Consider the following 15951-nt stretch of genomic DNA (forward strand, 5'->3'; position numbering starts at 1 on the left):
GTCACCCCCCCTCACCACTCACACAAGAAACACAACGAATCTAAGCCGTCTATTCCTCAGATCAACAACTCATAATTGGTCTCGGTTTCTCTTTAATTTAAAAATTCCGAGATCTAATCTCAACCATTCGATTAAAGTAATCCAACATCCACTAATTTTTCTCACTTAAATCATTTCTAAATTTCCAATTACCAAAATAATCGGAGCCATTAATCAGTAGATTCAACAGCTCTCGTTCCATCTCTCATCTTTAATCTTAGAGACGGATCCCATTACCTCAAAATTCTAATCATTTCTCTTTGACAAAACCGCCCTTATTTCTATTTTCCCTCTATTTTCTCTCATCCCTTCGAACCCATCAGCCATGAAAACCTTGCACGAATCAGTGCAAGGTCACAAGACCTTCACCAAATTGCCTTTCCCTGCTTGTCCCTCCCTGAATCACGCTAATTATTCCTTTTTGCTCTTCAAATCTGAGAGATTAGACACGGCCAGTAAGGTTGAAAACCCATTCTTTTATTTGTTCAAATCAGACTTACAGATTCATCTCCTTTTTCCCTAGGTGATGAATCAGTGAGTCCAGTTTCCATTCTCGTCGATTGAATTCAAAACCCCCAAATTGAAACCCTAGACCTAAATGAGGAAACTTCATTTCATCTGGGTTTTCCACTCGTTCTTCCAAATCGGAGCATGCATGTGCACATTTCCGAGCTTCATCATGAATATTCTGTAACCAGAAGTAAAACATAGTGACCTTTGGGTTTTGGGGCTTTGTCCGATGAGTTTTCCTTCAACGGTCAATTGCTCTCTACTCAGGTAAAAGTTTCATTCATTTTTCCCTTTGTTTCTTTCTGATTTCATTCAATCTTGTGGTTATCATCGATCTTTCATCACTTCCCACTATTGTCTTGAATTTGTGGAATCACAAGAGCTTTAATGGCACTATAAAAGGGGGCCTTTAATGTTTACATCTACCATAACCTAATACTGGAAAAAAAATCTACACAATCATCTAAGAGCAATTCTGAGATCCAAAACCTAGGGTTTCTTAATGTTTTCCTTTTTTCTTTCTGAGTGCTATCACTGCTTCAAGCTTGAAGTTTTTGGGGTCTTAAGCAATTGAGAGAGATCCTTGTTTGGTCTGCTTCCCTCGAAAAGGTCAGTACATTCCTAACTTCTCTCTTTAATTATCTTATCTGAACATTATGAATATACTGGTTGTCTTCTTTGAACAATAATTGTTTATGATGCTTATAACTAGCATGGAAATGTTTATTTTCTGTTTATGATAATATGTTGTCTGCTTATGATCACTTGTCCTGCCTCTTGAGTCTTTAATTAATAATTGATCAAGTTATTATTGAAGATCTTTCATTCGAGTTGTGTAATATATTGTTTGGCTTACTAAGCGGGTTGGGTTAGGTGCCATCGTGTCTTGGTGGAATTTTGGGTCGTGAAGGGTCAAATTTTAAAACTAATCATATATTTGAATTCGGGAATGCATGGCTAACCAGAAATTCCATTCAATTTTCGAATTTGGGAAAAGTGGATCGGATTGAGTTTTGGGTTGCCTTTTGAGATTTCTTTAAATATTAAAACTTTATTAATTGGAAATGATTCATATAGCATTGTTTGACATCTTTGAATAATATTTGGCTAGGTTTTGGACTTTCAGAGGTTGATGTCTAAGGGAAAGCGGTTTTGGAGAGTTGATTTAGCTTGAAAGAGGTAAGTATCTTGCCTAATATTGGTTTGAGGGGAATCTACCCTAGGAAATGACTTTTTATGTTACTTGATATATGTTGGGGGCGACATATATGCGAGATGACGAGCGTATATGCAGGTGCCATAGATTATTCATGCTCATGATAGATCTTAGGCTACTTTATGCCTTGATTTGATAATTGTGTGAATTATGACATCCTTTAATTATCGGTATGACTAAACTAGCTCTCTTAATCATACTAGAAGATATGTTTAAGCTTGAGGTGCCTTGTTGATCATAACTGGCCATTTTTGACACGATGTGTTACATGCTCTATTCATGACATCTTTTAACTGTTGAATGATTACGTGGTCATTCTTATTCATATTGGACATTGCCGTCCAGACTTTTTATGCTTTATTGGGACATGATGGCTATTCATTTGATAGATTATATGTTGGAGTTATAGTCATACGTTATACATATGCATACATCATGCAGAAAAATTATCTTTTGTGCACATGCATACATCTCAACATGGTTAATTATCTATCCATATGCATCATACTTGCTTATCTCTTATTCCTATGCATACATCCTTATATATAATTCTCAGATATGGGCTGAGATTATGCCACGTGAATTGTCCGTGAAGTTGAGATAATTATGGCACAAGGTTTAAGTCGTACGGTTATTGTGATACTGACATTATTATGCAACGAGATTTCTATCATGTAGAGCACGAGGTTTCTGCCATACAGCTTGTGGATATGGATCCATCCCCCTAAAGTCACCCTCCCATGTTTGTCACGCCCCGAACTTGGGCCTGGACGTAACACGACACTCGGTGCCTGACTACATGTGACCGAGCGAACCAACTGGCTGGCTGAATCAACATGTAGTATCATAACATACTGAATGTGGAAGATAAACTAACACATGCTGATATACTGAAAGTCTGGATGATATAAATCAAAGTACGAAAATACTAATACAATTCTGAAACATATTTGTAGCCAACATAGCTTAATATGAAAAGCCCGTGACTTTGTCTAACTATTACTCTAGTCTATGAAGCCTCTATTTGAGTACTAAAAACACTGACTGTATGTGAATACTGAAGACTGTAGTAATGATAATGCTCCGAAAGAACTGGGGATCACCAAATAGCTGGTACGAGAATCCTAGCGCTCTGAATCATCAACCTGTAAATCATTACCTGCATTGTGAGATGCAGGCCCGGGGCAAAAGGGACGTCAGTACATTTGAATTGTACTGGTATAGTATGTAAAGCAACTGAAAGAAAGAATTATAAATGTTGAAACTGAAACTAAGCTGATAACTGAGAATTTATAATTGATAACTGAAATGATAACTATTCAAACTGATAACTGGTAATTGAACTGATAACTGATAACTGAACTGGTAACTGATATGATAGCTGATAACTGAACGGTAACTAATAATTGAACTGAAAGGAAGTAAGGATATGAATACTCCCTCTTCTGAATGATGAACAACTTGTTTATCTGAATATTAAACTGCGGTCTCAGGCCCAATATATATATATATATATATATATATATATATATATGCACAAACTGCGGCCTCGAGCCCAAGTATACGTATACATAACTGTGACCTCAGGTCCAAAATGCATAAAGAATAAACTGCAGCCTCAGGCCCAAAGATGCATAAAACATAAACTGCGGCCTCAGGCCCAAAGATGCATAAAGCATTAGCTGCGGCCTCAGGCCCAAATATAGGTGTTCAACATTCAGGGATTTAAAATCAGGAACTGAGAATCATACTGCAATATTTAATAGTGAAATATTGAATCACGCTGAGTTATATGATACTGGAATACTGGATCACACTGAGTTACATTATACTGGAATACTGAATCATACTGAGTTACATAATACTGGAATACTGAATCATACTAAGTTACATAATACTAGAATACTGAATAGGACTAGAATGAGACATGTATTCTTGAACTGGTTATGAACACTGAAACTTCAACTATTTATGACATGCTGAATAAGCTATACTGAGACTTATTAGGGACATCAAGACCAAGCCTATATTGAATACGAACTGAGCTCACAACGTTCAGAATGAAAGTAAAGAATAGAAGTTCTACAACTATTCAAGGAACTAGGCTTAACTATATTTCTGAGGCAATTGATATGTCGTAAAGAAACGTAATGTAGGGAGAATCATTAACATTCCCAAACATAGAGAGTTAGCCTCACATACCGTAACTTACTGTTCTTGAGCGTAATATAACATTCGCCAACCCTTTCAACTTCAATCTATATAAATACAAGTTAAAGGGATTCCATATTAGCATTAATACTCATGTTTTGGTCACTTAGGCATTTTATCAAACACTTGGTGGCATAAAGCTTCATAGCCCTTATTAACGGTGTCTCTACACCCAATAACCCATTCTCTTGTTTCTAGATAAATACTAAAGTCTCAAATGGTTATAATCAACATCATTCTTTATTACCCATAACGTAATCAACACCCATAACCAATCAATAACCCAAATCTATCACTGTTCATGTTTTTCTCTCAAACCCATCAACTCATATCTCATAAACTAGAGTCTATAATCATTAATTCAATAATAGAATCAATAAAAGGGTGAAGATATTACCTTTTTGACGTTCAATCTCCTTGAATTCGAGTTCTAGGGTTTCTTCTCTCAACAATGATGTCCCAATCGAATATCTAATGATATGGAGGGTTTACCCATGTTAATAAGATGTTGGGGAATTGAAATAAACATAGAATCACCATTAGAACTTACCTTGGGTGGTAAAGTGACATTTAAGGAGTTAAGTTTTTGAGAGTTTTCCTTTCTAGGACAAGTTTTTATGTTTTGGGGCTGTAGGGAACGAAATAAGGCTAAAAAATGATCTCCCAAGTCGTCCACCGCGTCCCGGTTGGCGTGACCGCGATCCCGACTGCGATAAATCGCTGAGACACTGCATCGCCAACGCGGCCGCGGTGAAACGCGGCAAGACCGCAGTGAAACGCGGCAAGACCGCAGTGGTTGCACACCTCTCTGTAAAACGAGCATAACTTTTTGCACAGAGCTCCGTTTGGGCTCCACTTCGTTGGAAAGCTATTTCAAAGGCCTACAACTTTCATGCTTTGTGTTTTCCCAAATTCCTTACACGTGTTCACTAAAACCTGCTGGAAGACGAACCTTCTGCAAACTTAGTCGATTTTGTCAAATCTTATGCACCTCACTTTCCATCTCGATTTTGAAATAACTATTTTCACCCATAATCATCCCGATGGGACTTCACATGAACAAAATATATCCTTACTACTCCTTTAGCTCATTCATACCTAAGCCGAATTTTTTTCGGGGTGTTACAATGTTTCTCTCTTGGTGGCATACATGTAGACTGTAAAAAATCGACGAACTTTTGGTTTGTTTGTGTTATGGGATTCGATTGATAGGTTTTGAGCACAAATGTGAAAGATTTATTTTATTGATGTGAATTCTTTGTGCGAATTCATGAATTTTTCATGCTTTATTGACGCATATCTTCTGCATATACTAGTTGATACATTTTACATATGCAAATGACTTGCTAGTGAGTTGTTGGACAATTAAAGGGTGTCAGATTAATGTAAAAGGAGAGCATTCATTATACATTGACATAATGGACTCATGTAAAGGCTTTCATATAAATGTTATTGGAAATTGATGTGAAATTGGATCTTTATCATGTATAGACTCTCTATATTCATGTAAAAGTATTTGAGTAAATGTACTTGCTGCATCTCTTTTGAATGCGAAATTGGTGTGATTGTATTTGCTTTGACTTGTTTAATTGGAAAAGCATGCTTCTTACTTTTTCTTCGATTGTGCACCTTTATTATTGATAGTCGTTATTTCTTTAGTTGTTTCTTGGTTATATCGCTGTTATTATATATTCTTATGAGCTGCAAAGGTTTTATAAAGTGAATATCTTTCGACTAAGCCTCGTCATCACTTCTTTGAGGTTAATTTTGATACTTAATGAATACATGAGGTCGGTTGTACTTATACTACAATTCTGTACCTTGTTTGCAATTATAGAGATGAGATGTTGCAGAGTTCAAGGGTGAGCTTTAAAGACCTCCATGTTCCAAAGAATTTGTGCCATTTGTTCATGGTAGCCTAGGAGTCTTATGTATCTATTTATGTATTATTTCAAACAAATGATGTATTCTTTTCATACCATCTGTATATTCTAAATCTTAGTTGCTCATGACTTGTGATACCAATTCTTGGAGGTAATTTGTAATAAAATTTCATTCTTTTGCTTCTTATTAATATATTATCTCATGTTATGGTTTATTCATATGTTGGATGGTTCTCCTAATAGGTTGAATTATGTGTCATCATGCCTGGTGGGATTTGGGTCGTGACACTTCATGTTCTTCGATCTCAGCAACAATGCCTAAGACATCTACCTTATTGCCAAACGTTGTTGTTGCTTCAATTGTAGCATTGTCACCAGCAATAACTCTAGAATTAACTCCACTATCGACATTGCAATTTGCTTCATCATCAATACAGATTAGTACCACTTGGCTTGTCGTCCTCGGGCAGTGCATGGACCTATTGTTTTTCTCAGGACCACCTAGTTCTTGACCTTAATCTCCATCTCCATATCCACAACTAGATTAGAGAATTCAGCTGCATTCTCATCCACACTCGCTATTTCCATATCCAAGCTTAGATCAACATCGACATTTTCAATGAGAGCCTTTTCATTTTCCTTGTTGATAACACAATCTTGTAGCTGATCAACCTTAGTGAGATTCCCATCGATGGCACGTTGAGTAGGTCGAGTAGCAATGATCACGGGTGAATTGACTTCATTGTGCATGTAAATAACTATCCTAAATGCATATGACATTTTAAAAAAATACCAAAACCGCTACACATTCTAAAATTACTTACCTCTCTCGTTCTTGATCAGTCCGGACAGAATCCTATGATAAATTCCGATCCTCCTTGACATATTGGAGCATCCACCAACTTATCCTCAGTTGATACTGATTTGAACAATACTTCCTCTAAGGATGGTTCCGACATTGGTCCTACATAGCCTCTCGAAGACCCTTCACTACCTCATTTTCTCCCTTCATGTCTCTGCAGAAAAATATAATGCACTGCCACCTATATTATCAGATTTTTCATCATTATTCAAAGCCTCCTTTCTCAAACTCCTATAAGATCACTGTGGTGTGATAATGACAGTTACTCTATTCAATTCAGCCTTCACAACATCCCCAGCTAGATTCCTTACCTCATCATATGTCACTAAATGTTTTATAAACTGCTCTACCGCCTCTCGCACTATAGGAATAATGTAAGGGTGCACAATCTGCAAAAGCACAAAAGGTTAACAATTTGCTTATATGTTTGGATAAATAATTTTACACTATGAAACCAAGAAACCAATAGCATATTTCATACCTCCGAACCTATCCCTTGACTTGAAATGGGCCACCTTTCGCTCAATTTAGATGTATGACATCTCAACATCTTAGAGTAGGCAAATGAACATCCCTTGACTTGGCAACATCATTTTCAAGAGCTGGAAATGCTTCATTTGCCCGGGCCTATAATGTATTAATCACACACATAATTTGCAAAACGACAATAATTAACTTATTCTCTATAATCGACTACCTATTGACACTTACCATGAATACCTAGGAGAAGCCATAAAGAGCTTACGTGACATTAACTTTTTCAATGTGTTATTTGTACTGTTTGATCATGTCTATCTTGTTCTTCCAGTAGTCGAGAGTCATGTCAAAATATTCCTTTTTCCTACGGATATAAGCTTAAGAATACTAAAGAGGCCACCATCTTACAACATTTTATCTCCACAGCCTTGGATTGGTCTTTCGCCGTAAGGATGGTATGCAGAAATTACACCAAACAACACCTTAACTTTCTATCAAAACTTAACCTGCTACCTTTCACCAACGATATTAACATGTCTTATGTAACCTTCATGTTCTTGTTGTCCCTAATATTTTTGGCTAAAATCTTCATCTTTCTTCAAGACCTTGTTATATCTCTTATCGCTGGATAAGAGCTACAATTCAACTCTGTTATCAATGCAAACTTGTTAATGCTAAAGCACACTAATTTTTTTTATCTACAAGGAACTAGAACTCATGATTATTTGGCTCTCTAATTTGATGAAAAAGAAGATAATGGGCCATCTATCCATTGAATTTGTTCCAGTGATTCGACAACTTAATAAATTTACCGAAACATGAATTTTTAAATTTCTGCAATTAAGGTATCATCACCTGCATTCACATTACCTTCATCATCACCTCCCTCATCTTCCTCACCACCTTCCTCCTCTTATTGAGGAACTTTATCTACTTCAACAACTTCATCTTCATCCTTGTTATAAGCATCGATCTGACTCATAGTATTATCTCTTTTAGAATATTTCTTCAACTGGACTTTGGGGTCCAATTGTCGTTGCTAGATTTTCATCATCCACAACTTTTGGTCTCTTCCTATCTTTATTAGATGGGTTCCCATATGATTTACGTTTCATTATAATGAGGTAATTTCTTTTCTGGGTAAGGTTGCTTGATGCCTTTTTCGGCCTAGTATAAACAATCTTGTTATATAGTATTACACTAAGAGACAACAATTAGAAAATTAATTACAACAGGTCTATAGTATATTTATTGAGTCGAGGAAACATGACAACTGCAACCACAACCTAAACTCAAAAATTCGTTCAAAGATTCGCGTTGTGGAAGAGAAAACATCATCGCTAAAAGTTTCAAATAAACTAGAGAAAACGTAAAAAGATAATATTAACGTTCTACCAGACAACAACACAACAAACATAATCAACCAAAATCTTTCCAAATAACACAACGAGGCGACAAATTATAGCTTTATTACCCTAAAAAAATTGGCAAAAGTTGAAACTTTATCACATTAGGGTTCCTCAAGATTGGAACTTTAACCTTCAGGTTAGTGATTGACTACCCCGCAAAAGATGACCTTCAAAAGGCAATGCAATAATGGAGAACACAAATTTATGCTCAAATACCTTAAAAAACAACGACGTTCGTAGGCTGAAATCCTTCGACGAATTGGAGATAGTGGAGAGCTGAGAGAGAGAGAAATGCGAAGTTTGACTAAAGCGAAAGAGTATTAAATGAGTCTTAAAACCCTTTTATTAAGTTTCTGTTCTAGACCCTGAAGTTGTTAATATTCTTAAAAGGACCCTGAACTCACTTTAATTCCCTGAAAAAAAGAAAGAAAAGGAGGGTCAAATCCTCGATTTTGACTTTTTAGGAGGTTGGACTGCCAATTAATCTCAACTCAAACGGCCTAAATTCAATTCACCTATGTATACTCCCAAGTCGTCAAAGCACTTTAATTGTTCCTCAGCGCTCTCGCTACTAAAAAGAGTTACACAATTCCGATCGACCAAAGTCTTCAGACGATCTCATTGTTCGAAAATGGTATGGTTCATTTTTGTCAATTGCATTACAGCTTTCAGCGAATTTATGTTCTCGTGATTTTTGTTTTTTTTCTTTTTGAAAGGCTCAATCAGCAAAACCGATCTCGAGCCCGGTTCCTGAGTCGTTGTACCCAACCCTAGCGTTGTTCATGCTTGCAGTTGGTCTCGTCGTAACGGCATCGTTTTTCATGTGAGTGCTTGATCTGCCTTTTATTTCGAACTAATTATTGTCGGATTTACTTTTTCTAAATGCTGAATTTAGTCTTTAGTCTTTTTTATTTTTGTAATGGTACATGGTGCCTCTTATTATCCTTGAAAGGTGATGTTTGTTTGCTGTGATATTAGATTAATAGAGTAATTAAGTGTGCCATCACGGTTTGATTATAAACTTCACAGACGAGAAAGGTTTCTTTATTGAGCTGAAGTTGATTTGCTTAGAAATGAAATACGACTTACGGAATAATTGATAATAGTTGAAATGAAATACAACATTGATCCCTCCTAGTAAATAAGGAAAAAAAAGTAAGAATGGTTAAGTCGGCTGCATATATTTACACTTGATGGGTCCTCAGGACTTTGGTTCCTTGGCAAAGGTAGTATAGCGCGAGTCAGCGAGCCTGTCTGGAAGTTCGAAATTCTAGTTGACAACTGAGCCTGATATTTAAGTGGAGAAGGATAGAGGGATGGGTCTACTGTCCAATGAGTTTTTAAGCTGAAAACTGTAGATTTCTCGATTATAAATCAAAATGGTATTTACCAGAGAGTGGTATTGTTGGGGTGATTTAGTGGGAGATGTCTTTTGTTGTAGATAATGAAAGCATTCCTATACTTCCAAAAGAAACACAACCTCTATGAGATGCTATGATGGGAAGATATGCTGTTGGTCTGATTTGAAAGCCTTGGGCAATTTATTTTTATACTAGGCGTTTTGTCTTGCTGGTCTTTAGTCTTGTATTATTAGTAGCTGTGAATGGGGCTATAATACTGACTATGCATAGAACTACCAAAAATAGTTTTATCTCTGTGTGGTACTGATCTTTTGAAGCCAGTGAAATTAGTTTTTCTACGACAACAACAACAACAACTCCTCAGTTCATGTTATTCATCTTAAACTCATCTCACACTCAATAGTTTTTCTCAAGCCAAATATTTTATGTTGAGTAGGAGAAAGCACACTTATTATTTTGAGTCATTTTCTACTGCAATTGGCTCTATTGTTCAATATCACTAGCTGCTACCCACATGTAAACATCACTTTACTTTTTACTACCCAAGATATCACTAAGCACCCATCCAAGTCTTTTGCATCCTCTACTACTATTACATTCTCCAACCTAGTAGAAAAGTGTGAAAATTTATTGGGACTTTAACGGCAAAGCACAATTGAAGTGAGAGCTTAGGAAGGAAAGGTGCTAATGAAAGAAAATGTAAAAAAATATCTAAGAAACTAGAAAAAGATTAACTATAAAGATAAACGATAATAATTTGCTTAAAAATTGGAAAACTATATCTGAGTGAAACATTTTGAGTTGTAAATTTTTTTTGAACTGAATTGAGTGAAATATATGATGTCCAAATTATGTCGAACAAATTCAAGAACTACTCCAAGTTTTTGATTTAGATGTAAAGATACATTTTAAACTTTTAGGGGTCGTTTGGTTGGAATACTATTTATGCCGGTATAAGTTATATTGGGATAAGTTATGCTGGGATTAGTTATGCTGGGATCGTTGTTTATTCATTGTTTGGTATGTTGTATTAAGAATGACAATTACATAATTTCTAAGAAGAAGGTATAAGTTATACCGGTGCTAATTACCCCACTTTTTATAAGGTATAAGTTATCCCAGTGTTAAAATTAACACCGGGATGACTTATACCTGATTTGCTAACCAAACAGAGTATTAAGATGATATTAAATTTGTATACCACCCTTATACCTTCTAATACCTCATACCAAATGACCCCTTAGTAACTAGTTTTCTTTTATTAAGCTTTTTTTTTTTTTTTTTGGGATAACCATGGTGTCTGGGCCAACTTGCGTGCACCTCGACTATTCCCACGGGATACTTGCTACCTCCCACCTGCAACAAGTACCAGCTAACTCTGTCCTCCAAGATTTGGACAGATGGGAAGAAATGACCTAGTATTTTTGCCTCCGCTAGGATATGAACCTAAAATCGTATTCTTAATCACTGAAAAGTTCATTCATATCTTACTAAGGAGTAATAATTAATATTCTTTTAAAGACCGCCCATTCATTGGTGAGGCGCATGTCTTAGTGCTTTGGTATCTGCAGTAAAACGCCATCTAAATGAAGTGAAGTACCCAACTTATGCTTCACCTAGTTTTTAAGCCATCTCAGGCACATCAATGTCGACAATTATATTCATTCAACCACCGAAAATAGTTTCCTTGGTTAAACATTTTCTGCCTTTCTCTATGGTATGACTTGTCAAAGGTAGCTTACATTTGCTCTCTTATCCTACTCCTTTGACATCGTTGTTGTAGGGAAGAATTTCGGGTATTTCAGACAGCTGATATTTTTTCCTTCTCTATGTTTAAATGAGATCCTTATGGTTATATTCATGGGAAATGCATTTTATGTGTGTTAGCTCTTCTGTGCACAAATAGATTATCTCACTTATTCAATATGATTGATTATGACCCTTTATATCCATGCGCACTAAAGTTACACATGTTTGTGTTTGGGTTATCGGATTCACAAATTTGTTGGGACATGGAGCTTAGATGTTGTGAAAATTACAATTCACATATCACCTTGTGAAGTTGATTTCTGGAGTGAAGTATTGTGAAAATGGAGAAGGATCAAAACTGGCCTTGTACTTTACAAAATTGGACAGCTTTACCCTTTGTTAAAAGTTGGTCCCAGATTTGCCATACTGTGACCAAAATGGCTCAAATTTGCCCTTTTTAAATAATATACCTGACTTATTTTTATTTTTTTTTTATTTTTAACTAACATTTTTTTGCCCAAATGATATGCCACGTATCCTCACCAAATCAAAATGGAGCAGATTTACCCTTACGCTATTTGTATGCTTCAATTTTGCCCTTATACTATATGTATGGTTCAATTTTCCCTCCTCCGTCACCACTAACACCTCTCCACGGGTTTGCCACCATGTGTTTCCTAATTTACACTCCTCTTCCTCCATCATTCACACATAATATACTTAAAGGTTTTACTAGAAAATAGAAAATAAAAGACTAGTGAGGTGTACTTTTAACAAGAAGTTTAAAATGACCTATCATGAAGCATACATTGCAATGCAAGGTGAAAAAATTTATTAACATGATCTGCATAGATGATGTTGCTTGTTTCATATATTTAACGATGAGGGCAAAATTGAATCATACACATAGTATAAGTGCAAAATTGAACCATACGAATTGTGTAAGGATAAATCTGGTCCACTTTTATTAGGTTAGGACACGTGGCATATTATTTGGGTAAAAAAATATTAATAAAAAAAAATTAGTCCTGTTTGTCAGAAAGGACAAATTTGAGCCATTTTGGTCACGGTAGGGGCAAATCTGGGACCAACTTTTAACGGCAGACAAAGTTATCCAATTTCGTATAGTACAAGGACAGTTTTGACCCTTTAAGAAATTATATTGTGAAAGAAGTATACCTTCTAGTCCATTTTTCTTTCTAGAATCTTTTTGCTTGTTGGAAGTGTGAACTTAAGAGTTTGGAGCATTGATACTTGGCCATTTATATTTTGCTCACAAATATCACTTGAAATTGTCAAATGACCTCTTTTGCTTCCCTTTGAGTTTACATGGGGGGGGGGGGGTATTTGCAGCTTAATTTGTCTTCTTCCATTTGGAATTTAAGCTATGCTAATTTTCTTCGGCTCGCTCTTCGTCTCTCGGCTCTTTATCGCTGTAATTTTTCTGATAAATTGCAATAAGGTATTAGTAAACAACTTTTAACTTTAAGTTTTCTGAATGTTCTCTTAATGATCTAGAAAAATTAGCTTTTTTGATTGCCTGTACTGTTTCTCGTCTCCTTTGCATAGAAATACATACTTTATTGTGATCAATTTCAACCTCAACAAATTAATAGAAAATTTCTCAAAGCAATTGTATAGCCCTTTGTTTGTTTGCTGATTGTATTTGCCTATAAAAGCAAGTTCACGTCTCTTGTCACAGTCTAGTAAACGAAGATCATGGTCTCTTCATTTAGTTAATTGCTTATCCTAATCATGGCTTCACTCACAAATACCCTAATTCATCATTAAATTGTACTCCCTCCGTTTCAGTTTATGTGAACATATTTCTTTTTTGGTCCGTTCCAAAAAAAATGACCCCTATTTAAATTCGGAAACAATTTAGCTTAAACTTCCAATTCTACCCTCAATGAGAAGCTTTTATAACCACACAAATACTCTGGACTCTATTTTAACTTGTTTAGGACCACAAATTTCAAAAGTCTTTCATTTTTTTCTTAAACTCCGTGCCCAGTCAAACAGGTTCACATAAATTGAAACAAGGGGAGTACTTAAGTAAATTATGATAGCATTTAGAACATTTTAACATGTGTTTTATAAGATAATAAAAAACTTTTAAGCTAATTTAATACTACTTAACGGAAAAATGAAAAGAAATTTTATGACGCTCATATTTTACTATCAAATTCATTCAAACAAAATTAAAAGAATTTAAGCGGGGTGGGGCGGGTTGAAAATAGCAGATTATGCTATGCGGGGCGGGGCGGGTTGAAGTATTCATGGGTTTATGCGGGTTTGCCTCGCAACCGCACCGTTTGTCATCCGTACTTTTAGAGAATGTTTATCTCTTGGATCTTGTCCCTAAAAATTTCTTTTTATCAGAAAAATTGATACTTATTATGCACCCAAGGGTGTGGCGTGATGGTCGAGGAAGCGGGTACAAACCTTGGAGACCAGGGTTCAGATCCCCGCGGACAAAAAAAGTTAGGTTTTCCTATCTTCCTAAGCTTTGATGGACAGAGTTAACCGATACCTGTGCTGGTGGGAGATATTAGATACCTGGTGAAACAATCAAGTTGGCCCAAACTTCATCATCATCAAGTGAAAAATAGATCCTTACTACTAAGAGAATATGAACTTTCCACAAGCTTCTTTTTTTTTTTTTGGTTGCTTTAGGACTTGTAGTTTATAGTGCTTATAAGTCACTACAATTTGATGTTGCATTGTCGCACCTCGTCAGAATTTAGACAGGGTATGAGAACATGGGTAGAACATCTTTATTCTGGAATTACTTTTCAGCAAATAGCAGATGGTAAGTAGTTGTTCCTTTTGATTGTAAGTTGAGTGTGGCCTCATTTACCAAAAATTTCTGTACCTCAGAACTTTTCTTTTCCTCAAAACCCTAGAAATTCAGATCTCTTGTTTGCCTAAGTATCTTTTCTTGTACTGGTATATGGTACTTCTCATCCATGTTTCCAAATCCTTGTGCAACATAGCAAGTTGAGTATTTCTAGAAAAGCTGCCCTGCGTAGTATTTGTTGATCAACAATCTGATGAATGGATGAAGCACTTAAATGGTATCAGGAAATCAAATACATTGGCCTCTCTCTGATTATGTTGAATATACTCATCATCTTTTAGATACATGAATATCCCAATTACTGGGTTACGAAATTCTCGTAATTTGCTGATCGAGCGAATATTGAGATTAAAAGGATTTTTTAGACTGTATCTCTCCGTCATAAAAGCTCTCTCTTATATCCTTGTCATGTAACTAGCTGTTAAATATTTGACAGCTATGAGGCTACTTCTTCAAGAAAGAATCGCAGTCTTGCAAAGGAACTTACATCTGGTGCTGTAGCGTCCGTTTTCTTGGTAAGTCCACTAAAATGATTTGATCTTTCTTTTTCAATGGTTGCTCATACTGACCGCCCCCCTCTCCCAAAACCCAACCTGGTACAGGGTTTCGGATCTTTGTTCCTGCTACTTGCTTCGGGCGTATATGTTTGATATCTGTACGTGGATAGATGAGATTTTGTACTACAGGTTTTACATGAATGGTGTTTTTAATATTGAATTAGAACTCACATCAGTTATAGCTGAAGAAAGCACCTATAGAGTGGTGGCATATTAACTGTAGTTTTGAACTGAGTAATATGGATGTCTCTTTTGAGCATTAAAGAATTTGTTGAAGAAGTGGAAGCTAAGAGGATTATTTTGTTTTCTTTCCGCACATTTTGAACTCTCCCAATGTTGAGTTCTATGCCTTTAGAATGAGCATTGGAGAATTTGTTTAAAAAAAGTTGAGGTAAGAGTGTGCGATGTCTTTCATGGATTGACAAGTGAATTTCCATTTAAATTTTTTGTTAATAAAAGCATCTGTGTGGCCTACTTACCGATTTAACCGGAATGAGGGCTAAGAAAAATTAGAAATGATGATTCAAATCTCAGCATTAGGCAAATAAATTTGGGTGACTTTTTTCGTAGCTCCTCGTTGTCTTTATTTTTTCAAGTTCTTACTTGGACGGATGACATGCGTCACCTTTTAAACATCACTTATTTATCTTTGATTAACTAAAGTTGGATTTTAACCATGGTTAGAATGTATACGTTTACGACCAGATGTTGAGCCTTTTTTTTTTATAGGTAACTGAAAGAGTTTTATTGATGTAAAGAGGGGGCCAACTTTAAGAAAAAGTTGGATAGGAGTACATCTAAAAGATAACTTTACAGA

At 35.8% G+C, this 15951-nt stretch overlaps 1 protein-coding gene and 1 long non-coding RNA gene across 3 annotated transcripts; one reads left to right on the forward strand and one right to left on the reverse strand.

The window, feature by feature from the left end:
* Positions 1-2633: 2633 nt before the first annotated feature.
* LOC104217067 (uncharacterized) lies at positions 2634-8929 on the reverse strand. 2 transcript variants are annotated; one of them, XR_011407585.1, is made up of 5 exons: positions 8824-8929; positions 7203-7348; positions 6684-7110; positions 4374-4447; positions 2634-2924 (listed from the first exon to the last, which is right to left on the reverse strand). It is a non-coding gene; the product is annotated as an uncharacterized lncRNA (long non-coding RNA). The 2 variants fall into 2 exon arrangements; XR_708659.2 differs by lacking the exon at positions 4374-4447.
* A 111-nt stretch (positions 8930-9040) lies between these two features.
* On the forward strand, positions 9041-15419 carry LOC104217066 (uncharacterized). Its single transcript, XM_009767222.2, has 4 exons — positions 9041-9241; positions 9324-9430; positions 15014-15092; positions 15180-15419. Exons 1-4 carry the CDS (start codon positions 9125-9127, stop codon positions 15225-15227), a joined length of 351 nt encoding a protein of 116 aa, XP_009765524.1. The 5' UTR covers positions 9041-9124; the 3' UTR covers positions 15228-15419.
* Positions 15420-15951: the final 532 nt, after the last annotated feature.

The sequence above is a fragment of the Nicotiana sylvestris genome, chromosome 5 (assembly GCF_000393655.2).
Source record: "Nicotiana sylvestris chromosome 5, ASM39365v2, whole genome shotgun sequence".
NCBI classification, from domain to species: domain Eukaryota; kingdom Viridiplantae; phylum Streptophyta; class Magnoliopsida; order Solanales; family Solanaceae; genus Nicotiana; species Nicotiana sylvestris.

What these genes read in the sequence shown, in the direction of transcription:
- LOC104217066 (XM_009767222.2), top strand. Translation starts at nt 9,125, where the DNA reads ATGTATACTCCCAAGTCGTCAAAGCACTTTAATTGTTCCTCAGCGCTC. An exon ending in GTAACGGCATCGTTTTTCAT is followed by an intron (nt 9,431 to 15,013) that starts GTGAGTGCTTGA and finishes AATATTTGACAG; the next exon opens with CTATGAGGCTACTTCTTCAA. An exon ending in CTGTAGCGTCCGTTTTCTTG is followed by an intron (nt 15,093 to 15,179) that starts GTAAGTCCACTA and finishes AACCTGGTACAG; the next exon opens with GGTTTCGGATCTTTGTTCCT.